Source organism: Oncorhynchus mykiss, chromosome 8 (genome assembly GCF_013265735.2).
Source record: "Oncorhynchus mykiss isolate Arlee chromosome 8, USDA_OmykA_1.1, whole genome shotgun sequence".
NCBI classification, from domain to species: Eukaryota; Metazoa; Chordata; class Actinopteri; order Salmoniformes; family Salmonidae; genus Oncorhynchus; species Oncorhynchus mykiss.
Window position 1 is genome coordinate 66,281,047 of NC_048572.1, and position 27,714 is coordinate 66,308,760.

Sequence of the window (27,714 nt, forward strand, 5' to 3'; positions counted from 1 at the left end):
TCCCAGTAAATATTCCCTGTTTTCGGTCAGTTAGGATCACCACTTTATTTTAAGAATGTGAAATGTCAGAATAATAGTAGAGGGAATTACTTATTTCAGCTTTTATTTATTTCATCACATTCCCAGTGGGTCAGAAGTTTACATACACTCAATTAGTATTTGGTAGCATTGCCTTTAAATTGTTTCACTTGTGTCAAACATTTCAAGTAGCCTTCCACAAGCATCCCACAATAAGTTGGGTGAATTTTGGCCCATACCTCCTGACAGAGCTGGTGTAACTGAGTCAGGTTTGTAGGCCTCCTTGCTTGCACAAGCTTTTTCAGTTCTGCCATCAACTTTTCTATGGGATTGAGGTTAGGGCTTTGTGATGGCCACTCCAATACCTTGACTTTGTTGTCCTTAAGCCATTTTGCCACAACTTTGGAAGTATGCTTGGGGTCAATGTCCATTTGGAGGACCCATTTGCGACCAAGCTTTAACTTCCTGATTGATGTCTTGAGATGTTGATTCAATATATCCACATAATTTTCATCCCTCATGATGCCATCTATTTTGTGAAGTGCACCAGTCCCTCCTGCAGCAAAGAACCCCCAAAACATGATGCTGCCACCCCCATGCTTAACGTTTGGGATGGTGTTCTTCGGCTTGCAATCCTCCCCATTTTTCATCCTAACATAACGATGGTCATTATAGCCAAACAGTTCTATTTTTGTTTCATCAGACCAGAGGACATTTCCCCAAAAAGTACAATCTTTGCCCCCATGTGCAGTTGCAAACCGTAGTCTGGCCTTTTTTAGGGAGGTTTTGAAGCAGTGGCTTCTTGCTTGCTGAGCGGCCTTTCAGGTTATGTTGATATTAGACTCGTTTTACTGTGGATATAGATACTTTTCTACCCGTTTCCTCCAGCATCTTCACAAGGTCCTTTGCTGTTGTTCTGGGATTGATTTGCACTTTTCGCACCAAAGTACATTAATTTCTAGGAGACCGAACGCATCTCCTTCCTGAGCGGTATGAGGGCTGCTTGGTCCGATGGTGTTTATACTTGCATACTATTTTTTGTTCAGATTAACTTGGTACCTTCAAGCATTTGGAAATTTCTCCCAAGGATGAAACAGACTTGTGAAGGTCTACAATTTGTTTTCTGAGGTCTTGGCTGATTTCTTTTGATTTTCCCATGATGTCACACAAAGAGGCACTGGGTGTGAAGGTAGGCCTTGAAATACATCCACAGGTACACCTCCAATTGACTCAAATTATGTCAATTAGCCTATCAGAAGCTTCTAAAGCCATGACATAATTTTCTGGAATTTTCCAAGCTGTTTAAAAGGCACAGTCAACTTAGTGTATACAAATGTATGACTCACTAGAATTGTGATACAGTGAATTATAAGTGAAATAAACTGTCATAACAATTGTTGAAAAGATGACTTGTGTCATGCACAAAGTAGATGTCTTGCCAAAACTATAGTTTGTTAACAATACATTTGTGGAGGGGTTGAAAAACTAGTTTTAATGACTCCAACCTAAGTGTATGTAAACTTCCGACTTAAACTGTAAACAATGAACATTAGTGATAAATGGCGATACTAACGCAAATAAAAGTAATGCAGGCGATACCTTAAAGCGGTAATCAGCAGTAGAAACAATAACAAAGGGGCCGTCTCACCCCTGGTTCAGTAAACAGCTGAGGGATGGGGCTGGAGAAATTGAATCACTCTCAAATTCATAGACCGAGCTATGGATGCAAGAATTCACCATTCATGATATCAAAATGATCGTTTTAACCATGTTTTACACTGTTACCCGAGAAGTGTAATGGATCAATCGGATCAGATAGCGATCCTTTGCCAACCCGCTCCTTCCACTGAGCGGATTAAGATTTCAGAGATAACGCTGTATCCACTCAGCAGTCTCTCTCGTCATCACTCCTCCGCTCTCTCTATCACTCACAGGCATCCAATGTCAACAGGCCCAATGACTCAGATGTCATTTTCCCTGAGCCTCAGCCCAAGACAGACTCAATACTGACAGCACTCCAATGAGGGCATACACAGCCGTGTGGATTAAGGGACCCGAGCAAAATAATGCAACCTAATTGAGTTCTACCTAATCTTAAGTAGTTGTCGCATTACGTGAGGTTTCTCTCTCTTTATCTGTCTGTGTGTGTGTCCATTTCTGTGTTTTCAGTGTATGTGTGTTTCTCCCTCTGTGTGTATTGCAGACACTTGTTTCTCTGGCCGTGCAGGCAGTCACCTCTTGGTTCCAACTCTGTGATTGGGGGCGATGTCGATGGTGTCAGTGGCAGAGTCATGCCGGACAGCCAAACCCAGGTCAGCGATGCAGCAAGTACCATTCTTCTTCACCAGGATGTTCTTAGACTTCAGGTCGCGGTGGGCGATGGCAGGTTTACCTGTGGGGAGGAGAACAGGGGGAAGTGGGTAAATGGAGAGAGAGCGCGAGAGCGAGCGGGGGAGAGAGAGAAGAGGAAAAGGAAGAGAGATGCAGAGAAAGGAATATCTGAGTGCAGAGTAAAACCACTACATTTCATAACTATGTACATGTTATGTGGATACATATGCTATACGAAGTACATTAAGAGCCACATTTTGATTGGTCCTCCTCACCTTGCGTGCCAACAATCTCCATGTGCAGGTGAGCCAGGCCGCTGGAGGTGGACAGGGACAGCTTGATCATGCCCTCCACTGTCACCGTGTACCTGTTCAGGTAGTCAAAAAGGGAGCCGTGCTCATGGTAATCTGATACCAGCCACAATTGGGTCCACGTGCCGTTATCTGAGAAGAAAGGAGAGAGAGAACAGTGAGAGAGAGAACAGTGAGTGAGAGAGATAAGTTAGGTGAGCTACACTTTACACAATGCCTGCATTTACAACAGATCATCAGAGAAACTCAATGAAACGCTAGTATCCTGACTATACTATCTTGGTCCCAAATACACAGTTCCAACTTCTTGTCAAATTAAGAGCATCATTGGTCATAGAAAATAGGATCAATACAGTCATGTGCAGTAGGGCACACTATCAAAACATTTTCCTACAGAAAATGAAAATCTGGGCTCTTAATTGGACAAGTACCTCCCTGTTTCAAAAATGTTTCTCCCTACTGAACACTACCCTGTTCCAATATTCCCTCGGACCTTTGTTGTCAGCGGCAATGAAGCCCAGGATGTTTTCGTGGCGAAGCATGACTGTCTGGTAGATCTCGGCCTCACGGAACCACGAGCGCTCCTCCCGGGATGAGAAGATCTTAACGGCCACCTCCTCTCCTCGCCAGCGGCCCCGCCACACCTCCCCGAACCTTCCCTTTCCGATGCTCTCCTGCAGGATGATGGTCCTGGCTATGGTCCTCTGCACCAATAGGGGCAGACCTGTGGAGGGGGGGGGGGGTGGGGGGTTGTATGGAGAGGGAGCCCAGTTATTAGGAGGCCAGGGTTTTAGGAGAAGTTTGAAAGCAGTTCTATACAGCAAGGTGAGAGGAACTTGCAACTGTGATGGTGGTTGTGTGGAAGAGACACTGAAGACACGGATTAAAAGCAGACCATTGGATCCAAAAATGGAATGACTCCTTCTGTCGACAAATCCAATGTATGCACAAGGCCAGAAGAACACTGAAGGAGACAGAGGTACAGTAGGAAGACTTCAACAGTCAGACCTGTAGCTACTCTCTGTTTCAAAGACGTCAAACAAAATATCTTCGGAAAATAGAGCAAATTAGTCACTGTCTGAAGAGTGTCTGTACCTTGGTCCTCTGTCTGTCTGGTTTCACCTGGTGTAGACCGTACATGTATATAAAACAGTCTAGAACCCTCAAACTCAACTCTGCTTTGAAGCCAGAGTTGGGGGGGGGGGGGGGGGGGGGGGGGGCAGGACAGTTTGGTTTCCCCCCCCCTAGTACTACACGGATTATTTAAATAACCAACTCATCATCAAACTTTGATTATCTGAATCAACAGTGTATTGCTAAGGCAAAAAAACAAAAGGTGCCTGTTAAGGGAATTTTTATCACTAATGACTAATTATGTATACATTTCAATCAGGACTGACTAATCAGAATACTATTATGTTACTGTATATGTACTAATCAGAATACTATTATGTTACTGTATATGTATGAATTTTCTTTTTAATCCTAGTACTGAATATAATGTGTGTAAATATAATCAAGAATTAGAACAATGACTGTCTGTTCCTTGGTAGAAATGAATGAACTATATCGCCAGACTGGCTAGAATGCTTATCTACACTGGCTGACCTTGGCTCTAGGCGAGGTGGGAAGGCTTGAGAACTATAGAGCCTTTCTACCAGTGTCAAGAAGAGACGGAACATTTAGAAAACGCTGACATCATTTTCAGTTTATAACCTGTGGTAAAATGTGTAAGGAGCAGTACTCTCGTGAATAAAATCTGCTGTTTGACTTTAAGACTGGGCTCTGTCCATTGTGTGTTTAATTTTAATTGGGTATTGAAACAGAGGAATTTAATTCCTGCAACAATTGGTCCTTCGAGCCGGATCTAAATATCCGTCCCTGCCATCTGGAGGTCGTACGCCGAATAAATCGTGCACGAGCGGGTCTGGTCCCGTTATTTAAGACCTGGCCTCTGAATTGAGGGAACGACTAGGCCGATGTACACCCCAGACCGACAGGAACGGTGACTAGATCCAACGAACAGTGCTTTTCCCAGTCGGCAGCAAGGTCAGTAGCCTTTATTCTCGAATTTGGGAGGGATTATTTGGGATATTTTTGATTGAATGTTCTAAAGGAGTTTGGATTTAATCAATGATAGGTGCTTGAATATTCTGAACAAATACAATGGGTTTCTACTTTGTGTTTTAACCAAAATCGATAGGAAGGAAACAGGTCTGAAATTGACCTGTGGTAAGGTGCACTACCATAAATAAACTAGAGCTTAATAAATCCTGGTTTTGCAAGCCGGAAGGTTATTAAGGAGAGATATAGTACGTATTGTTTGATGGGACGCTTGTTCTGTACAAATAGGATAGCCATTAATTCAAAAAACATACCTAAATAAAGTTTTAACCTGAGTAGTCTATCTGTATATGGGAAGTAGTCTGACTATGAAGAAGTAGCAGATAGATATATTAAAACAGGTGAGGATAAATTAGGCTTGGTGAGAAGGCAGGGTAATTCTAGGTGAACAGAATAATTGAACCTGTACAATGCTGAAAGAAATTAATATCTAAGGGGAGGAGAGGGAAACTTAGTCTAGAGTAGTGAGATATGAGATATTAACGTTGAAAGTCCCAAGGAGAATATCCTACGGGTAACGGTAAGGATTAAGTGTTTCATTTTAATTGGGTATTAAAACAGAGGAATTTAATTCCTGCAACAGTGCCCCTGGGGGGAGAGGCAAGAGAGGTGTTTGGAAAACCCTGTTCTAGAGCGTGCTTTTGCCCACGTTCCAGCTGCATGGGTGGTCTGAATTATTTTACCTTCTCTTCAACCTGGACATTAAACTCAATGAGCAAAGCGAATAACCAGTAAGTTGGTGCCAGGGCAGGGAAAAACCAAATACTGTCACGACCCCGCCATCAATAGAAGGCTGATATCAAGTTGCTGAATAACTTTTCATCTCCAGTTCTATGGACAGTTCATGTTAAAGCCATTATGGAATGATGGCCACAATTCTATTTTTCTGATTTAATTAGATTAATACGATTCTGTTTCCATGATTGAATGATGGTCCTTGACTGGTAGCTAGCTGTATGTCACAGTCTCACCGGCTGCTAAACGGATGTATTACTGATGAAACACTCAGGTCTCAATCATTCGCTGAAACATTCATAGCCAAGAACATTTCATTTACATCTTGCGGACCGCTCCATAGAAAACCACAGAATTGAAGAACTTCTTTAATACAACCCATTTAGTATGAGAAACTGTAAGCGTTCCCAAGGTCAGTATTGCAGCTCTATAGAAACAACTTCTAGGCATTTTCAGAACAACTTACATAACCCTGTCAGTAAATGTCATTTGAAAGTGCCTACAGTCAGACTTTGTGCATTGGGCTGATATAGCATCCCAATTTAAAATAGATGGAATAGGTAAATCTATCCTAAGGGAGATTCTAGCACCCCGAGGTGCTAAAACTGCATTGGTAGGGAGAAGGGACACTGTTATGTTAACTTTAGGAACATATGTACGAAGATAAAGCTTTGTACAAGATGTCCGGTTTTATCGGTACCATAGTAGAGCATGCTACACCTCCTCCATTAACCTCTTAGAGCTCTAGGGGCGCTATTTCATTTTTGGATAAAAAACGTTCCCGTTTTAAGCGCGATATTTTGTCACGAAAAGATGCTCGACTATGCATATTCTTGACAGTTTTGGAAAGAAAACACTCTGAAGTTTCAGAATCTGCAAAGATTTTGTCTGTAAGTGCCCCAGAACTCATTCTACAGGCGAAACCAAGATGATGCATCACCCAGGAATTAGCAGAATTTCTGAAGCTCTGTTTTCCATTCTCTCCTTATATGGCTGTGATTGCGCAAGGAATGAGCCTACACTTTCTGTCGTTCGCCCAAGGTCTTAGCAGCATTGTGACGTATTTGTAGGCATATCATTGGAAGATTGGCCATAAGAGACTACATTTTCCAGAGGTCCGCCCGGTGTCCTTTGTCTAAATTTGTGCGTAATCTTCAGGTGCGGTCATTTTCTCCTGGGATTCAGGAGAGAAAGCATGTGTCCAAGAACGATGTATCAATGAAGAGATATGTGAAAAACACCTTGAGGATTGATTCTAAACAACGTTTGCCATGTTTTCAGTCGATATTATGGAGTTAATTTGGAAAAAAGTTTGCGTTTTGAGGACTGAATTTATGGATTTTTTTTGGTAGCCAAATGTGATGTATAAAACGGAGCTATTTCTAATACACAAGGAATCTTTTTGGAAAAACTGAGCATCTGCTATCTAACTGAGAGTATCCTCATTGAAAACATCAGAAGTTCTTCAAAGGTAAATGATTTTATTTGAAGGCTTTTATGTTTTTGTTAATGTTGCGTGCTGGATGCTAACGCTAATGCTAACGCTAAATGCTAACGCGAAATGCTAACTCTAGCTAGCTACTTTTACACAAATGATTGTTTTCCTATGGTTGAGAAGCATATTTTGAAAATCTGAGATGACAGTGTTGTTTACAAAAGGCTAAGCTTGAGAGATGGCATATTTATTTCATTTCATTTGCGATTTTCATAAATAGTTAACGTTGTGTTATGCTAATGAGCTTGCTGATAGATTTACACAATCCTGGATACAGGGGTTTTTTCATAGCTAAACGTGACGCAGAAAACGGAGCGATTTGTCCTAAACAAATAATCTTTCAGGAAAAACTGAACATTTGCTATCTGAGAGTCTCCTCATTGAAAACATCTGAAGTTCTTCAAAGGTAAATGATTTTTTTGAATGCTTTTCTGTTTTTTTGTGTAAATGTTGCCAGCTGAATGCTAATGCTAAATGCTACGTTAGCCATCAATACTGTTACACAAATGCTTGTTTTGCAATGGTTGAGAAGCATATTTTGAAAATCTGAGATGACAGTGTTGTTAACAAAAGGCTAAGCTTGAGAGCTAGCATATTTATTTCATTTCATTTGCGATTTTCATGAATAGTTAACGTTGCGTTATGGTAATGAGCTTGAGTCTGTATTCACGAACCCGGATCCGGGATGGGGAGATCAGAAAGGTTAAACTCAATCTGTTTAAAACGTATCTCCCAAAGGGTGTGATGAATGTACAGTAGTACATAGAACTACAAAACCCACCTGATCCGGAGCCTGAGGTGGTCATGTCGTAGATGAGGTTTTTGAGGGTATGGCCGTCGGCCAGGAAGGGGTGGTCCATGGCAGGGTCTTCCTCGTTAGGCACGCGGTGGTGGATAATCGAGCGGCTGTGGCACACATAGAACACCAGCAGCAGCACGAAACACAGCATACACACCGGCCCCGCAATGACGGCCGCCAGGGTCACTGGGCTCATTGGAGGGGTACGGGCTGTGGGGACTGGAGGGGGGACGAGACTGGGGTTAGTGTTGTGCCATACTAACACACATGCATGGGACAGTGATAAAAAAAAAGCAGGAACTGATAAGAGTTCCTTCGAAAACATTGCAACGGTCCGGTTTAAATTCAAATGCATTTCCTGATACTGGCTAGACTTTCTCTAATTGATTTGGCTGAGAATCAGAGGAGTGTGATCTGAAACGTGAGGGTGATCAAATATTAATGGAACTTTAAGTCAGACACTTTCAGCTCTCAGAATAAGAGCTGTCGTGGAATTCCATTATGAAGCCTCAAAAGTCGCTTCTGGAGCTTTTCAAATCATCCAACTGCCTGGTGACTGCAACCTGTCAAATCTTTCCAATAGTCACAGCTGCACACAGAGGAAGGCTTAAGAACGGCCTTGCTATTACTGAATGACAGTATGGTGAGAGAGGATATCTGCTGACTACCATACTGAGAAGCACAGCATGGAGGCAGTTCCAGACCCATGATCAAGAATGGGAGCAGTGAGGTGCTTCTTTCTGACCACAAGAGCAGAACCCGACAGCGTGTCCAAGCAGAGACATTGCTTCAGATATATTCAGTGACATATAGTGCCAGTTTCCTGAACACAGATTAAGATGGTCTTAAACTAAAATGTTTGTTCAATGGAATGTGTGTCCGTGTCCAGGATACTGGGTTTCTAAATTGTAATTGTGACTCTCCCGCATGAGTGAGAGTGCTATAAAAGAAACAGGAAGAGCCTTGCGGGGAGAAAGTAAATAACTCATGAAGAAACATGGGTTGTTGCTGGGAGAATAGTATCACTAACAATCACCCCCTGTTCTTATAAAAATGACCTAACATCCAATAAATCAGAGCTGAAAAATGACTTGGGCCTGTATGTATGGGTTCATATTTAACAAAGCAGGTGACAGAAACTGAAAGAGGAGCAGAATGGGGGAAAAATTCAATTGTACTTATGCAGAGCGCGCACACACACAGTAACACAGACAATTCTGTGACATATTTCAAGGTCCATGGTCCTTGAAAGTACAGGGAATGCTTTGTGCAGGAGATATACCCTTATTCTATTGTAGAATAGTGAATGGAGGATCAAACATGCTTTAGAAATATATTGTCTCGCCATCAGTTCTCTGCTTTGCTGTTTAGATTGAGTCACCCAATACCACATATATACACCTAGCACCTACCCCCAAAACATGTTTTGTACATCTGAAATGATTAGGAAAGTATATGGTAATATGATGGGCAACATTTTCATATTATGACTTCCTCCTTTCAGATCTACACAGATGCAGTGCACATTAGGTAATTGCCTATGAGCTAGTAGCCAATTTAGGACATGTCATGCATGTGAAAGATGATAGAGACCTGAGACATATCAGACACTTACATGTCTCTGAGTAGTCTTCTGGGTTGAGGTCTTTGTTACACATGTCTCTGTTGCAGCAGACAGGGACAACACCGGTGTTCTCCTTCTTGGAAGGGGCGCAGAAGAACGGCCTGTCTTTAGGGATGAGGTCTGCTTCCAGTAAACACCTGCTCCCCTGTGCCACCATCTTACTGCCCGACTTGACGAAGGACACAAAGCACAGGCCATCCGTGTAGCAGGTACTGTTACTACACCACTGGCAGTCGCACTGCAACGCTGAGAGAGGAGAAAGGGGATGGGTTTTAGTGAATATACAGAATATAGAAACAAAATCTGATAAAAAGAAAGAAGTGCTTGTTCTGATAAAAGGAAGAAGTACATCTGATAAAAAAGAAACGCATAGCCAAGTCAACACATTAACATTTTCAATATGTCTGGAATATACACCAGTTCTGTCATATGAAAATTGTCACTCTTAGTGCACAACAGGTAGGGATGTTTTTTCAGAACAGTAATTGCAGGATAAATGTGATAAGAGCGGATGTGGTTTGTAAGTACACGATGTGGTTGATACTGGGTTGCAACTGAAGACACCATAGAACACAGTAAGGGCTCAGACACACCAATAGCGGTTTCTGGCCAAGAGGAATTAGCACCTCAGGTCTTCTGAACATAATGTGCGGCGAGTGAGCAACAATTTTACATGTAGAATCAGGTGAAAAATGGCATCAGTCAGACGTCTACAGAGGGGTGTCACTAAAACACTGAACAATCGGCAGATGAAGGCTCGATCAAAATTCTGTGCGTTGTGTGTGACCCTTAAGTAGAAGGAAAGACTTGCTAATGCCTTCACAGCAACAGGAGAATCCAGACTAGAGGGTTGTTATTGGTCAGCCTTTGGCCCCATAGCTCAGGTTACACAGGGATGGCTGGGGGAGGGGTGTGTATAGTTGTGCATGTGCACAAACGTGCCATCATGCAGAGCAGCAGCCAACACAAGCCAGATGTAGTGGGCCTGCCAGATGTAGTGGGCATGTAAATTCTGCCCAAGTGAATGTGTTTGAATGAGCCACATCAGACCTGCAAGTCACAATATGCTGGCTATAATTAAATGTATAATATATATAGTCAAAGAGTTAACGGAAATGAACTCAACACAGTCGAGTAACACCACCATGCAGAGGTGATTCCACTGGGATTCAAATAACGTGTACATTTCAATCTCACTGATGTTAACCAGTTAGAGCTCTAGGGGCGCTATTTCATTTTTGGATAAAAAACGTTCCCGTTTTAAGCGCGATATTTTGTCACGAAAAGATGCTCGACTATGCATATTCTTGACAGTTTTGGAAAGAAAACACTCTGAAGTTTCAGAATCTGCAAAGATTTTGTCTGTAAGTGCCCCAGAACTCATTCTACAGGCGAAACCAAGATGATGCATCACCCAGGAATTAGCAGAATTTCTGAAGCTCTGTTTTCCATTCTCTCCTTATATGGCTGTGATTGCGCAAGGAATGAGCCTACACTTTCTGTCGTTCGCCCAAGGTCTTAGCAGCATTGTGACGTATTTGTAGGCATATCATTGGAAGATTGGCCATAAGAGACTACATTTTCCAGAGGTCCGCCCGGTGTCCTTTGTCTAAATTTGTGCGTAATCTTCAGGTGCAGGCATTTTCTCCTGGGATTCAGGAGAGAAAGCATGTTTCCAAGAACGATGTATCAATGAAGAGATATGTGAAAAACACCTTGAGGATTGATTCTAAACAACGTTTGCCATGTTTTCAGTCGATATTATGGAGTTAATTTGGGAAAAAGTTTGCGTTTTGAGGACTGAATTTATGGATTTTTTTTGGTAGCCAAATGTGATGTATAAAACGGAGCTATTTCTAATACACAAGGAATCTTTTTGGAAAAACTGAGCATCTGCTATCTAACTGAGAGTATCCTCATTGAAAACATCAGAAGTTCTTCAAAGGTAAATGATTTTATTTGAAGGCTTTTATGTTTTTGTTAATGTTGCGTGCTGGATGCTAACGCTAATGCTAACGCTAAATGCTAACGCGAAATGCTAACTCTAGCTAGCTACTTTTACACAAATGATTGTTTTCCTATGGTTGAGAAGCATATTTTGAAAATCTGAGATGACAGTGTTGTTTACAAAAGGCTAAGCTTGAGAGATGGCATATTTATTTCATTTCATTTGCGATTTTCATAAATAGTTAACGTTGTGTTATGCTAATGAGCTTGCTGATAGATTTACACAATCCTGGATACAGGGGTTTTTTCATAGCTAAACGTGACGCAGAAAACGGAGCGATTTGTCCTAAACAAATAATCTTTCAGGAAAAACTGAACATTTGCTATCTGAGAGTCTCCTCATTGAAAACATCTGAAGTTCTTCAAAGGTAAATGATTTTTTTGAATGCTTTTCTGTTTTTTTGTGTAAATGTTGCCAGCTGAATGCTAATGCTAAATGCTACGTTAGCCATCAATACTGTTACACAAATGATTGTTTTGCAATGGTTGAGAAGCATATTTTGAAAATCTGAGATGACAGTGTTGTTAACAAAAGGCTAAGCTTGAGAGCTAGCATATTTATTTCATTTCATTTGCGATTTTCATGAATAGTTAACGTTGCGTTATGGTAATGAGCTTGAGTCTGTATTCACGAACCCGGATCCGGGATGGGGAGATCAGAAAGGTTAACCCCACTAGAATCACTCAGAACACTTACTGTATCTTAAAACCAAGACTGACACTTGCAAATTTACTGTGTAGGCTAGACACACTAAACACACCGCAAAGGCACGCACAAAACACACACACACACACACACACACACTGGATGCCCAACCTAGAATGGCCTCTCACCAAACCACAGGCTACAATTAAAGCAGTGTGGGACAGCAGGAAGTCTAGACGGACCTCTAGACCTCTGGCTTGAAACGAGCCCAGGAAGGGAGAGAGAGGGTGGCCATTAAAGGAACACTATCCGTAAATGAACTCTGCTGCATTCATAGAGAGAGGATCTGGGGTAGGGACTTGAGAGGGAGTTGTAATGGCAGGAGTACTGCAGAGAGAGTCAGGAGAGGAGAGTTGTTTGTGAGAGAAAATTGGCAGGGGCAGTCTAATCATTTATCCTGTAGCACTGACTGAAGCATCCATCTATCTACTGCTCTCTCCATCTGCTTGGCAGAGACTGCTGAAAACATAAAAACAAAAGTATCGACCTAAATCTCCAAGCCCAAAAGAGAAAAGTTAGGATAAGTTGTTTTTTTCTTCAAAATTGCTTTTTTCGATCCATTTATCAAACGCTTAACATTGTGTCATTATATGAAAGAGATGCACAGTGGAGTTGGGTTTCAATAAATATTGGGTTCTGTACTAGACCTTCAACTATTTAACAAAGGAGCTTTCTGAGGATCACGCATAGCCTTCAACATCTAATTGAAACACAGGCCTAGAGCATGCAACAGAATTTATCCAGCACAGCCAACTCCGCTTGATTTGGCCTGCATGCATGTCCTACACATGCCATGTAGCCTCTAAATTGGTTTGATCATTATCACACATCACACCGCCCTGGGTGTGAGGAATGAGGATGAACCCTGCATGGCTCGCTGAGTCCCACTTCATCCTAAAATGGCTCGATATTCCCTCATACGGGCCCTGGTCAAAAGTTGTGGACTACGGAGAAATATTGTACCATTTGGGATGCAACCAGTCCACTGGAACAGGCAGGCACCCAGGAGACCGATACGAGGTGGCAGGTACTCCGAGTCGCTCAAAGTATCGCTGCCTAGAGTGCTTGCCTAATTCATTCGTGAATCACCAGCCAGCTTCTCCTCCCTTCCTCAGACTCCTTCCTTCCACTCTGCACTCCTTGCCTTGGTTCTTTCACTCCCCCACAACCACCTTACTTACCCAATCTCTAGGGGTTATTAGACAAATCAGTCAAAAACTACTTATTCTCTCCCACAGCTTGTCCTCTATCTGTATTTCTGGCCAATCAATTCTCTATCAGCAGTGACAGGAGCTTCAACCTGGCTGGCCAATCAATAGATGGAAAGGCACCACTAATGTTTTGACACCCCTGATGTCAGCGCTGATCAAAACGAGTTACACTTCAAAGCAAGCAGCTGAAAAGCACCAAAAGATCTGAAAAAGGTGACTAGCATCAAAATATCTTTACGGAGCTGCTTTCTAGCTTCAAAGTAGCCCATCTTTCCTACTGTTTACAAAAAGGTAGCTGGCATTGGAGATTCACATATGTAACAGTCAGACAGTGGGCTTGGCAGACAGAGTGAGTTGCTCCATATAACCGAATGGCATAGAATTGAAGCCCCCACTGTGCCATCCAATCATCATAGAATAAGAACACCCTATTTATATCTCAATGGTGGAATGAAAAGAAACCCAAGGTAGAACTAGACATTTACAATCTAGAGACCAGCAGACGGAGAGAAAACGTCTACTGGACACACTGTACATGGGGATGTGTACAGGTTACAGGGGAGGCTACAGCAGAATAGAGCCAGGACAATAAATAAAGAACAGGAGGACAAAGAAACAACGATTCTCTAGGAGGTGTTCTCATAGGACTCAGAGCATTGGAAAAGCTCATCAGTATGGTCGCTGTAATACTGTGATCAGCAGAAGAAACCGGAGAGAGATCAGAGCTAAAGGGAATGAGAGGAGTGAATGATTGCCTGTTCCTTTCCCCCCAGGCACCTGCAGCCTTGATGGTCTTACAATCGCTCTCCTGCTCCCCTCATATTCTGGAGGCATACCTGAGGCTGTGGGTGGCGTGACATGGCTTGGGAGCAGGATGACTGACAGACAGACGGCCATAAGGCCTAACAGTATCAGACAGCACCACTGGCAACACCCGGCACCCACTACCCTGCCCCCAAGCCAGAAAGAGCAAGGCCTGCCAATAGGCGGGAACAGAATCTTAGAGAATGATGATTGACAGCCTCACTGGAACAGGATAATCACTACAACTCAGCTACAGCATCACTAAAAATTCTTTAACTCCAAAACACACAATGAACAAAACCCAATACCAGCAGGATTCCTCAAAAAAATGACAACCCAATTCATCCACTGCATGCTTTTATCACTAAAAAGTCATTCAAGGACACATTTTTTTTTCCACAAAATTGTATCCATAGAATGGTCCTTTGAAGGAAGAATTGTTGACATACCTAAAATCATAATAGAGAAATAATTCATCAAAGTTGGCATATTTATGACACTTTGGCCTTACCCAGGCCTGTAAGACTCCATAATGCTTCATCTGTAGGTGCTAAAAAGCTCAAATGTGGCATATGAAGCTTTACTGCATGCTCCGTTTGAGATCAGTAAAACAAAATATTTTACATTCAATTTATGAATATAGAAAATTAGAAACATGAAGAACAAAATATGTCAAATCAAAATTGTTTTTATCTTAATATACCTCCACACTCATATCAAAGTTCCAGGTTGGAATATCTGCACATGTTTTTGTTACATCCCATTTCATACAGAAAACATTTGTGTGTATGTGTGCAGAAATTGCTCTGCCATTTCCTTGTTGCTAAAATTCTAACAGTTCGCTTAATTTCAGTTTGTGACAAAACAAGCACGTATAGTGTAAAGAATAATTGTAAAACGCTGTGAAATATATTTTCCATAAGCGAAAATATTGAACTTCCAGCTGTTTTAAGCTGGTGTACAAAACAGAAAGTAAAAGATGCAGAAACAAAAATTCAGCAATGGAAGTGTAGAAATAAATATTGCACATAGAACAGATCTACAACTTCTTAGAGAATTCATTGAGAATGACAGATCTATAATTCACATTTCTAAGCGAATTTGGTCAGGTCACCCTCAAAGTTATATATTGCAGCTTAAAAAAGGAAGCCTGAGTAAGGCCAAAAATATAAATATGCCAAATATAAATATGCAAACTTTGATAACCATTTTCATCCTATGGGTACAATTTTGTGAAAATTCTCAAAATCATAGTATTTTTTTGTTGTGCTGGTTTCATATGGAATCACTAAAAGGCTTTAAGAGAGAAAATAAAATTGATTGTGAGCAGCAGCAGGTTGGAGCACAGAGAGACAGATGGAAATGCCTGGGTCTAAGCACACAGCCAGAGGAAATTATGGAGTGGGGAGCGGTAGAGAGCGGGAGTGAAAGGAAAGGTATGCGAGACGTCTCCACCAGCTGAAGGGTGAGGTAGGGCCTGTAGAGCCAAGGGCCCTGTTGCTGCAGAAGCTCTACCTCTAGTGACTCCCCGTCCCGCATGAGGGGGCGTAATCATCGACTGACACTAATTAGCATAACGCAACGGGCATAAATATTCATAGAAAATATTCCTATTCATGAAAATCACAAGTAAAATATATTGAGACACAGTTTAGCCTTTTGTTAATCACCCTGTCATCTCAGATTTTCTAAATATGCTTTATAGCCAAAGCTAGACAAGCATTTGTGTAAGTTTATCGATAGCCTAGCATAGTATTTTGTCCAGCTAGCAGCAGGTAACTTGGTCACGGAAATCAGAAAAGCAATCAAATTAAATAGTTTACCTTTGATGAGCTTCGGATGTTTTCACTCACGAGACTCCCAGTTAGATAGCCAATGTTCCTTTTTTTCCAAAAAGATTATATTTGTAGGCGAAATAGCTCCGTTTGTTCTTCACATTTGGCTAAGAAATCGCCCGGAAATTGCAGTCACGAAAACGTCGAAAAATATTCCAAATTAGCTCCATAATATCGACAGAAACATGGCAAACGTTGTTTATAATCAATACTCAAGGTGTTTTTCAAATATCTATTTGATAATATATCCACCAATTGGTTTTTCAGTAGGACGGATTGGAATAATGGCTACCTCTGTATTTTATGCGAGAATCACTCTGGGAGCATCAGGTGACCACTTGCGCAATGTAGCCACTTACGGGTATTCTTCACCATAAATGCGTAAAACTACGTCACAATGCTGTAGACACCTTGGGGAATATGGAGAAAAAGTAATCTGGTTGATAGCCCATTCACTGGTCAATAGGGACGCATTGGAACGCAGCGCTTTCAAAACATGAGGCACTTCCTGATTGGATTTTTCTCAGGCTTTCGCCTGCAATATCAGTTCTGTTATACTCACAGACAATATTTTTACAGTTTTGGAAACTTTAGAGTGTTTTCTATCCCAAGCTGTCAATTATATGCATATTCTAGCATCTTGTCCTGACAAAATATCCCGTTTACTACGGGAACGTTATTTTTCCAAAAATGAAAATAATGCCCCCTAGTCACAAAAGGTTGTAATAGTCATTGGCCTCGCTGGAAAAGGCTTCTCTCAGGTCCAAGAGAACACTTCGGGGGCCCTAAACAGTGGACAACGGTCACACTAAGGACACTAGCCAGCTACCACCAGATACTCTACCTTGCACCTTAGAGACTGCTGTCCTATGTACAGTGCCGTGAAAAAGTATTTGCCCCCCTTTCTGATTTTCTCTATTTATGCATATTTTTGATACTGAATCAGATCTTCAACCAAAACCTAATATTAGAAAAAGGGAACTTGAGTTTACAAATAACCTATTTTATTTATTAAATTAACAGAAGTTAAGCAACACTCAATTCCCCTGTGTGAAAAAGCAATTACCCCCTTACACTCAATAACTGGTTGTGCCACATTTTTTTTTTTAATTGAACCTTTACTGAACTAGGCAAGCCAGTTAAGAACTAATTCTTATTTACAATGACGGCCTACTAAGGCCAAACCCTAACGATGCTGGGCCAATTACGCGCCGCCCTATGGGACTCCCAATCACGGCTGGTTGTGATACAGCCTGGAATCAAACCAGGGTCTGTAGTGACGCCTCTAGCACTCAGATGCAGTGACTTAGACCGCTGCACCACTTGGGAGCTGCAATGACTATGGAGGAATTTTGGCCCACTCTTGCATGCACAACTGCTTTAACTCAGCGACATTTGTGGGTTTTCAAGCATGAAATGCCACAACATCTCAATTGGAATTAGGTCAGGACTTTGACTAGGCCATTCCAAAAGGTAAAATGAGCTGCTTTTTAGCCAATTTCATGTAGACTTGATTGTGTGTTTTGGATTATTGTCTTGCTGCATGACCCAGCTGTGCTTCAGGTTCAGCTCACAGACGGATGGCCTGACATTCTCCTGTAGAATTCTCTGATGCAGAGCAGAATTCATGGTTCCTTTTATTAAGGTAAGTCATCCAGATCCTGAGGCAGCAAAGCATCCCCACACATGAGGGGACCCATGTCATCCAAAAAGTTGACTCAAGTTTACCTAAAAGCACCTGGAAGAACATCAAGACTCTTGAAAGAATGTTCTATGGACAGATTATTCAAAAGTATCATTTTTGGGTCACGGGTCACGGCACTATACAGTCATTGAACACTCGTCACTTTAATAAACTTTTTTACCACTTTATATATATAAACTATATTCTAGTCATGGCTCATCCTATACAGCTTAGTGTTTTCCACAAGTACATAGAGTGAAACTGCTACTGCTGAAAACATAAAAACAAAAGTATCGACCTAAATCTCCAAGCCCAAAAGAGAAAAGTTAGGATAAGTTGTTTTTTTCTTCAAAATTGCTTTTTTCGATCCATTTATCAAACGCTTAACATTGTGTCATTATATGAAAGAGATGCACAGTGGAGTTGGGTTTCAATAAATATTGGGTTCTGTACTAGACCTTCAACTATTTAACAAAGGAGCTTTCTGAGGATCACGCATAGCCTTCAACATCTAATTGAAACACAGGCCTAGAGCATGCAACAGAATTTATCCAGCACAGCCAACTCCGCTTGATTTGGCCTGCATGCATGTCCTACACATGCCATGTAGCCTCTAAATTGGTTTGATCATTATCACACATCACACCGCCCTGGGTGTGAGGAATGAGGATGAACCCTGCATGGCTCGCTGAGTCCCACTTCATCCTAAAATGGCTCGATATTCCCTCATACGGGCCCTGGTCAAAAGTTGTGGACTACGGAGAAATATTGTACCATTTGGGATGCAACCAGTCCACTGGAACAGGCAGGCACCCAGGAGACCGATACGAGGTGGCAGGTACTCCGAGTCGCTCAAAGTATCGCTGCCTAGAGTGCTTGCCTAATTCATTCGTGAATCACCAGCCAGCTTCTCCTCCCTTCCTCAGACTCCTTCCTTCCACTCTGCACTCCTTGCCTTGGTTCTTTCACTCCCCCACAACCACCTTACTTACCCAATCTCTAGGGGTTATTAGACAAATCAGTCAAAAACTACTTATTCTCTCCCACAGCTTGTCCTCTATCTGTATTTCTGGCCAATCAATTCTCTATCAGCAGTGACAGGAGCTTCAACCTGGCTGGCCAATCAATAGATGGAAAGGCACCACTAATGTTTTGACACCCCTGATGTCAGCGCTGATCAAAACGAGTTACACTTCAAAGCAAGCAGCTGAAAAGCACCAAAAGATCTGAAAAAGGTGACTAGCATCAAAATATCTTTACGGAGCTGCTTTCTAGCTTCAAAGTAGCCCATCTTTCCTACTGTTTACAAAAAGGTAGCTGGCATTGGAGATTCACATATGTAACAGTCAGACAGTGGGCTTGGCAGACAGAGTGAGTTGCTCCATATAACCGAATGGCATAGAATTGAAGCCCCCACTGTGCCATCCAATCATCATAGAATAAGAACACCCTATTTATATCTCAATGGTGGAATGAAAAGAAACCCAAGGTAGAACTAGACATTTACAATCTAGAGACCAGCAGACGGAGAGAAAACGTCTACTGGACACACTGTACATGGGGATGTGTACAGGTTACAGGGGAGGCTACAGCAGAATAGAGCCAGGACAATAAATAAAGAACAGGAGGACAAAGAAACAACGATTCTCTAGGAGGTGTTCTCATAGGACTCAGAGCATTGGAAAAGCTCATCAGTATGGTCGCTGTAATACTGTGATCAGCAGAAGAAACCGGAGAGAGATCAGAGCTAAAGGGAATGAGAGGAGTGAATGATTGCCTGTTCCTTTCCCCCCAGGCACCTGCAGCCTTGATGGTCTTACAATCGCTCTCCTGCTCCCCTCATATTCTGGAGGCATACCTGAGGCTGTGGGTGGCGTGACATGGCTTGGGAGCAGGATGACTGACAGACAGACGGCCATAAGGCCTAACAGTATCAGACAGCACCACTGGCAACACCCGGCACCCACTACCCTGCCCCCAAGCCAGAAAGAGCAAGGCCTGCCAATAGGCGGGAACAGAATCTTAGAGAATGATGATTGACAGCCTCACTGGAACAGGATAATCACTACAACTCAGCTACAGCATCACTAAAAATTCTTTAACTCCAAAACACACAATGAACAAAACCCAATACCAGCAGGATTCCTCAAAAAAATGACAACCCAATTCATCCACTGCATGCTTTTATCACTAAAAAGTCATTCAAGGACACATTTTTTTTTCCACAAAATTGTATCCATAGAATGGTCCTTTGAAGGAAGAATTGTTGACATACCTAAAATCATAATAGAGAAATAATTCATCAAAGTTGGCATATTTATGACACTTTGGCCTTACCCAGGCCTGTAAGACTCCATAATGCTTCATCTGTAGGTGCTAAAAAGCTCAAATGTGGCATATGAAGCTTTACTGCATGCTCCGTTTGAGATCAGTAAAACAAAATATTTTACATTCAATTTATGAATATAGAAAATTAGAAACATGAAGAACAAAATATGTCAAATCAAAATTGTTTTTATCTTAATATACCTCCACACTCATATCAAAGTTCCAGGTTGGAATATCTGCACATGTTTTTGTTACATCCCATTTCATACAGAAAACATTTGTGTGTATGTGTGCAGAAATTGCTCTGCCATTTCCTTGTTGCTAAAATTCTAACAGTTCGCTTAATTTCAGTTTGTGACAAAACAAGCACGTATAGTGTAAAGAATAATTGTAAAACGCTGTGAAATATATTTTCCATAAGCGAAAATATTGAACTTCCAGCTGTTTTAAGCTGGTGTACAAAACAGAAAGTAAAAGATGCAGAAACAAAAATTCAGCAATGGAAGTGTAGAAATAAATATTGCACATAGAACAGATCTACAACTTCTTAGAGAATTCATTGAGAATGACAGATCTATAATTCACATTTCTAAGCGAATTTGGTCAGGTCACCCTCAAAGTTATATATTGCAGCTTAAAAAAGGAAGCCTGAGTAAGGCCAAAAATATAAATATGCCAAATATAAATATGCAAACTTTGATAACCATTTTCATCCTATGGGTACAATTTTGTGAAAATTCTCAAAATCATAGTATTTTTTTGTTGTGCTGGTTTCATATGGAATCACTAAAAGGCTTTAAGAGAGAAAATAAAATTGATTGTGAGCAGCAGCAGGTTGGAGCACAGAGAGACAGATGGAAATGCCTGGGTCTAAGCACACAGCCAGAGGAAATTATGGAGTGGGGAGCGGTAGAGAGCGGGAGTGAAAGGAAAGGTATGCGAGACGTCTCCACCAGCTGAAGGGTGAGGTAGGGCCTGTAGAGCCAAGGGCCCTGTTGCTGCAGAAGCTCTACCTCTAGTGACTCCCCGTCCCGCATGAGGGGGCGTAATCATCGACTGACACTAATTAGCATAACGCAACGGGCATAAATATTCATAGAAAATATTCCTATTCATGAAAATCACAAGTAAAATATATTGAGACACAGTTTAGCCTTTTGTTAATCACCCTGTCATCTCAGATTTTCTAAATATGCTTTATAGCCAAAGCTAGACAAGCATTTGTGTAAGTTTATCGATAGCCTAGCATAGTATTTTGTCCAGCTAGCAGCAGGTAACTTGGTCACGGAAATCAGAAAAGCAATCAAATTAAATAGTTTACCTTTGATGAGCTTCGGATGTTTTCACTCACGAGACTCCCAGTTAGATAGCCAATGTTCCTTTTTTTCCAAAAAGATTATATTTGTAGGCGAAATAGCTCCGTTTGTTCTTCACATTTGGCTAAGAAATCGCCCGGAAATTGCAGTCACGAAAACGTCGAAAAATATTCCAAATTAGCTCCATAATATCGACAGAAACATGGCAAACGTTGTTTATAATCAATACTCAAGGTGTTTTTCAAATATCTATTTGATAATATATCCACCAATTGGTTTTTCAGTAGGACGGATTGGAATAATGGCTACCTCTGTATTTTATGCGAGAATCACTCTGGGAGCATCAGGTGACCACTTGCGCAATGTAGCCACTTACGGGTATTCTTCACCATAAATGCGTAAAACTACGTCACAATGCTGTAGACACCTTGGGGAATATGGAGAAAAAGTAATCTGGTTGATAGCCCATTCACTGGTCAATAGGGACGCATTGGAACGCAGCGCTTTCAAAACATGAGGCACTTCCTGATTGGATTTTTCTCAGGCTTTCGCCTGCAATATCAGTTCTGTTATACTCACAGACAATATTTTTACAGTTTTGGAAACTTTAGAGTGTTTTCTATCCCAAGCTGTCAATTATATGCATATTCTAGCATCTTGTCCTGACAAAATATCCCGTTTACTACGGGAACGTTATTTTTCCAAAAATGAAAATAATGCCCCCTAGTCACAAAAGGTTGTAATAGTCATTGGCCTCGCTGGAAAAGGCTTCTCTCAGGTCCAAGAGAACACTTCGGGGGCCCTAAACAGTGGACAACGGTCACACTAAGGACACTAGCCAGCTACCACCAGATACTCTACCTTGCACCTTAGAGACTGCTGTCCTATGTACAGTGCCGTGAAAAAGTATTTGCCCCCCTTTCTGATTTTCTCTATTTATGCATATTTTTGATACTGAATCAGATCTTCAACCAAAACCTAATATTAGAAAAAGGGAACTTGAGTTTACAAATAACCTATTTTATTTATTAAATTAACAGAAGTTAAGCAACACTCAATTCCCCTGTGTGAAAAAGCAATTACCCCCTTACACTCAATAACTGGTTGTGCCACATTTTTTTTTTTAATTGAACCTTTACTGAACTAGGCAAGCCAGTTAAGAACTAATTCTTATTTACAATGACGGCCTACTAAGGCCAAACCCTAACGATGCTGGGCCAATTACGCGCCGCCCTATGGGACTCCCAATCACGGCTGGTTGTGATACAGCCTGGAATCAAACCAGGGTCTGTAGTGACGCCTCTAGCACTCAGATGCAGTGACTTAGACCGCTGCACCACTTGGGAGCTGCAATGACTATGGAGGAATTTTGGCCCACTCTTGCATGCACAACTGCTTTAACTCAGCGACATTTGTGGGTTTTCAAGCATGAAATGCCACAACATCTCAATTGGAATTAGGTCAGGACTTTGACTAGGCCATTCCAAAAGGTAAAATGAGCTGCTTTTTAGCCAATTTCATGTAGACTTGATTGTGTGTTTTGGATTATTGTCTTGCTGCATGACCCAGCTGTGCTTCAGGTTCAGCTCACAGACGGATGGCCTGACATTCTCCTGTAGAATTCTCTGATGCAGAGCAGAATTCATGGTTCCTTTTATTAAGGTAAGTCATCCAGATCCTGAGGCAGCAAAGCATCCCCACACATGAGGGGACCCATGTCATCCAAAAAGTTGACTCAAGTTTACCTAAAAGCACCTGGAAGAACATCAAGACTCTTGAAAGAATGTTCTATGGACAGATTATTCAAAAGTATCATTTTTGGGTCACGGGTCACGGCACTATACAGTCATTGAACACTCGTCACTTTAATAAACTTTTTTACCACTTTATATATATAAACTATATTCTAGTCATGGCTCATCCTATACAGCTTAGTGTTTTCCACAAGTACATAGAGTAGCCCCCCCCCCCCCCCCCCCCCCCCCCCAAAAAAAGTAGACAGCCAGGCATCCCCTGTTAAACCTTTAACATGTCTTCTCTTGAAACCAAAGTCTTATTTACAGCTTTACTGCAAGATATGAATTACCACCATGGTTTGTTATTCAAATTATAAAACAGATAAATGAAGTAAATAGCCCACATTATCTTTATTTTTTTATGTTTATTTTTTTTCCAGTTAAATAACAAAACATGTATAGAATTTCATAATAATTGAAAGAACATCCAATTTTGTTGTTTAAGTCCCCAACAATGTTTACACAATCAGATGACCACTGAGGTCTGGAAAAATCTAAGACATTTGGATTTTTGGATGTAGTTAGCCTTAAAATGCACACCTAGCAAGAGGCTGTTGTTTAGCTGTGTTTTTGTAGTGCACGTCATGGTAGAGTCTGCAAAACAAATACCCACTGGATTCATGAAAATAATCATGATATCATTCTGCCAGGTAAGCATAGGCTACTTTGAAGTTAAGGCCCACCTCAGAGGAAGTTGCCGCACAAATTTCAAGCAATTCCTGTCAGAGCAGAAATTCTCATTTAGGTTCAACCTCAAAGACTGATGCAGGCTGTTAATACATTTTTTTAAATTATTAAACATACCTTCCGGCAAACCGCCTCACCCAATGTGAAACGGATCTGCTATTTTTAAACGTCATAGCCAGAACCTCCATCAGGAGCTAGCCATAAGAAGCTAACCTGCTACTAGCTATTTAGTCATTGTTTGCCACTGCTAGCGGCCTTTACCTTTTGCACAGACACCAGCCACTTTTGGAAGCCAGCCTGGAAAATACTGGACAGCCTGCCAGTATCGGGGTGTTTTCTCCACTACAACACCAGATTCCTGCCGTAAGCCCTGGACCATTACCCCTGATCTTCACAGCTAGCTAGCTGGCACCGAGAGGCCCAGCCCTGAAGCTAGCTTTGAGCCAGGTCCACCTGCCGGCATGCTCAGTGATCACTCAGCTACACAGCTGAGCTCTTCACTAACACGACTAGAATCCACTACGCCACTGGATTCTTGCCGTAAGCTCTGGACCTTAGCACCGAATCATAGCTGCTACCGAGTGGCTATAGTGGCTAACGCCCATGTCCTGAAGCTAGCACCAGTTAACCGCGAGCCAGGCATATCTCCCGGCTAGCAAACTAAATTACTCTGGCTACAATACCTAGTTTGCCAACTGGCCTGGACCCTTTGTCAACACGGAGCCCCACCGTTCCATCACGACTGGTCTGCCGACGTAATTCCATCCGTTGTGCCCTCAACCGGCCTTTGCCGGACATCGGAGCAGAGGCTTCTACTCGCCTCGGCCTGCTAACTCTTTTTTTTTCAACGCTGTGTCATTCGCTTGCTAGCGTAGTAAAAACTACCCAGCGGCTTCCCTGCTTCATCTATTGCTGTCACTGGAACCTATGATACCTTGGCTACATAGCTGAAGCCTGCTGGACTAATTCATTAATCACGGTAATACATTTCGTTTATTTTTGTTTTCTGTCGGCCCCAGCCTCGAACTCAGGCCCTGTGTGTAGTTAACTGACCCTCTCTGCCAATTCATCGCCATTTTACCTGTTGTTGTTGTCTTAGCTGATTAGCTGTTGTTATCGTACCCATTGTCTTAGCTAGCTCTCCCAATCAACACCTGTGATTGCTTTATGCCTCTCTCTAATGTCAATATGCGTTGTATACTGTTGTTTAGGATAGTTAGCATTGTTTTAGTGTACTGCGGAGCCCCTAGTTCCACTCAACATGCCTCAGATACCTCTTTTGTCCCACCTCCCACACATGCGGTGACCTCACCCAGCATAACTAGTGCATCCAGAGATGCAACCTCTCTTATCGTCACTCAATGCCTAGGTTTACCTCCACTGTACCCGCACCCTACTATACCAGTCTGTACATTATGCCCTGAATCGATCCTACCACGCCCAGAAATCTGCTACTTTTATTCTCTGTCCCCAACGCATTAGACGACCAGTTTTGATAGCCTTTATCCATACCCTCATCCTACTCCTCCCTCTGTTCCTCGGGTGATGTGGAGGTTAACCCAGGCCCTGCGTGTCCCCAGGCACTCTCTTTTATTGACTTCTGTAACCTTAAAAGCCTTGGGTTCATTTTTTATTTTTATTTTATTTTTTATTTTACCTTTATTTAACCAGGTAGGCTAGTTGAGAACAAGTTCTCATTTGCAACTGCAACCTGGCCAAGATAAGGCATAGCAGTGTGAACAGACAACACAGAGTTACACATGGAGTAAACAATTAACAAGTCAATAACACAGTAGAAAAAAGGGGAGTCTATATATACACATTGTGTGCAAAAGGCATGAGAAGGTAGGCAAATAATTACAATTATGCAGATTAACACTGGAGTGATAAATGATCAGATAGTTATGTACAGGTAGAGATATTGGTGTGCAAAAGAGCAGAAAAATAAATAAATAAAAACAGTATGGGGATGAGGTAGGTGAATATGGGTGGGCTATTTACCAATAGACTATGTACAGCTGCAGCGATCGGTTAGCTGCTCAGATAGCAGATGTTTGAAGTTGGTGAGGGAGATAAAAGTCTCCAACTTCAGCGATTTTTGCAATTCGTTCCAGTCACAGGCAGCAGAGAACTGGAACGAAAGGCGGCCAAATGAGGTGTTGGCTTTAGGGATGATCAGTGAGATACACCTGCTGGAGCGCGTGCTACGGATGGGTGTTGCCATCGTAACCAGTGAACTGAGATAAGGCGGAGCTTTACCTAGCATGGACTTGTAGATGACCTGGAGCCAGTGGGTCTGGCGACGTATATGTAGCGAGGGCCAGCCGACTAGAGCATACAAGTCGCAGTGGTGGGTGGTATAAGGTGCTTTAGTGACAAAACGGATGGCACTGTGATAAACTGCATCCAGTTTGCTGAGTAGAGTGTTGGAAGCAATTTTGTAGATGACATCGCCGAAGTCGAGGATCGGTAGGATAGTCAGTTTTACTAGGGTAAGTTTGGCGGCGTGAGTGAAGGAGGCTTTGTTGCGGAATAGAAAGCCGACTCTTGATTTGATTTTCGATTGGAGATGTTTGATATGGGTCTGGAAGGAGAGTTTAGAGTCTAGCCAGACACCTAGGTACTTATAGATGTCCACATATTCAAGGTCGGAACCATCCAGGGTGGTGATGCTGGTCAGGCGTGCGGGTGCAGGCAGCGAACGGTTGAAAAGCATGCATTTGGTTTTACTAGCGTTTAAGAGCAGTTGGAGGCCACGGAAGGAGTGCTGTATGGCATTGAAGCTCGTTTGGAGGTTAGATAGCACAGTGTCCAAGGACGGGCCGGAAGTATATAGAATGGTGTCGTCTGCGTAGAGGTGGATCAGGGAATCGCCCGCAGCATGAGAAACATCATTGATATATACAGAGAAAAGAGTCGGCCCGAGAATTGAACCCTGTGGCACCCCCATAGAGACTGCCAGAGGACCGGACAGCATGCCCTCCGATTTGACACACTGAACTCTGTCTGCAAAGTAATTGGTGAACCAGGCAAGGCAGTCATCCGAAAAACCGAGGCTACTGAGTCTGCCGATAAGAATACGGTGATTGACAGAGTCGAAAGCCTTGGCAAGGTCTATGAAGACGGCTGCACAGTACTGTCTTTTATCGATGGCGGTTATGATATCGTTTAGTACCTTGAGCGTGGCTGAGGTACACCCGTGACCGGCTCGGAAACCAGATTGCACAGCGGAGAAGGTACGGTGGGATTCAAGATGGTCAGTGACCTGTTTGTTGACTTGGCTTTCGAAGACCTTAGATAGGCAGGGCAGGATGGATATAGGTCTGTAACAGTTTGGCTCCAGGGTGTCGCCCCCTTTGAAGAGGGGGATGACTGCGGCAGCTTTCCAATCCTTGGGGATCTCAGACGATATGAAAGAGAGGTTGAACAGGCTGGTAATAGTGGTTGCGACAATGGCGGCGGATAGTTTCAGGAATAGAGGGTCCAGATTGTCAAGCCCAGCTGATTTGTACGGGTCCAGGTTTTGCAGCTCTTTCAGAACATCTGCTATCTGGATTTGGGTAAAGGAGAACCTGGAGAGGCTTGGGCGAGTAGCTGCGGGGGGGGGGGGAGCTGTTGGCCGAGGTTGGAGTAGCCAGGCGGAAGGCATGGCCAGCCGTTGAGAAATGCTTGTTGAAGTTTTTGATAATCATGGATTTATCGGTGGTGACCGTGTTACCTAGCCTCAGTGCAGTGGGCAGCTGGGAGGAGGTGCTCTTGTTCTCCATGGACTTCACAGTGTCCCAGAACTTTTTGGAGTTGGAGCTACAGGATGCAAACTTCTGCCTGAAGAAGTTGGCTTTAGCTTTCCTGACTGACTGTGTGTATTGGTTCCTGACTTCCCTGAACAGTTGCATATCGCGG

General features: G+C 42.4%; 1 protein-coding gene across 2 annotated transcripts in view; it reads right to left on the reverse strand.

The window, feature by feature from the left end:
• Window positions 1-27,714, reverse strand: part of LOC110530388 (TGF-beta receptor type-1) — a 58,474-nt gene that overhangs the window by 7,259 nt on the left and 23,501 nt on the right. For both annotated transcript variants that reach the window (XM_036986007.1, XM_021613388.2), the window contains 5 exons: window positions 9,429-9,683; window positions 7,796-8,032; window positions 3,154-3,384; window positions 2,625-2,792; window positions 2,254-2,410 (listed from right to left, as the gene is read on the reverse strand). In XM_036986007.1, the coding sequence (XP_036841902.1) occupies window positions 2,254-2,410; window positions 2,625-2,792; window positions 3,154-3,384; window positions 7,796-8,032; window positions 9,429-9,683 (1,048 nt within the window). The remainder of the gene's footprint in view (window positions 1-2,253; window positions 2,411-2,624; window positions 2,793-3,153; window positions 3,385-7,795; window positions 8,033-9,428; window positions 9,684-27,714) is intronic.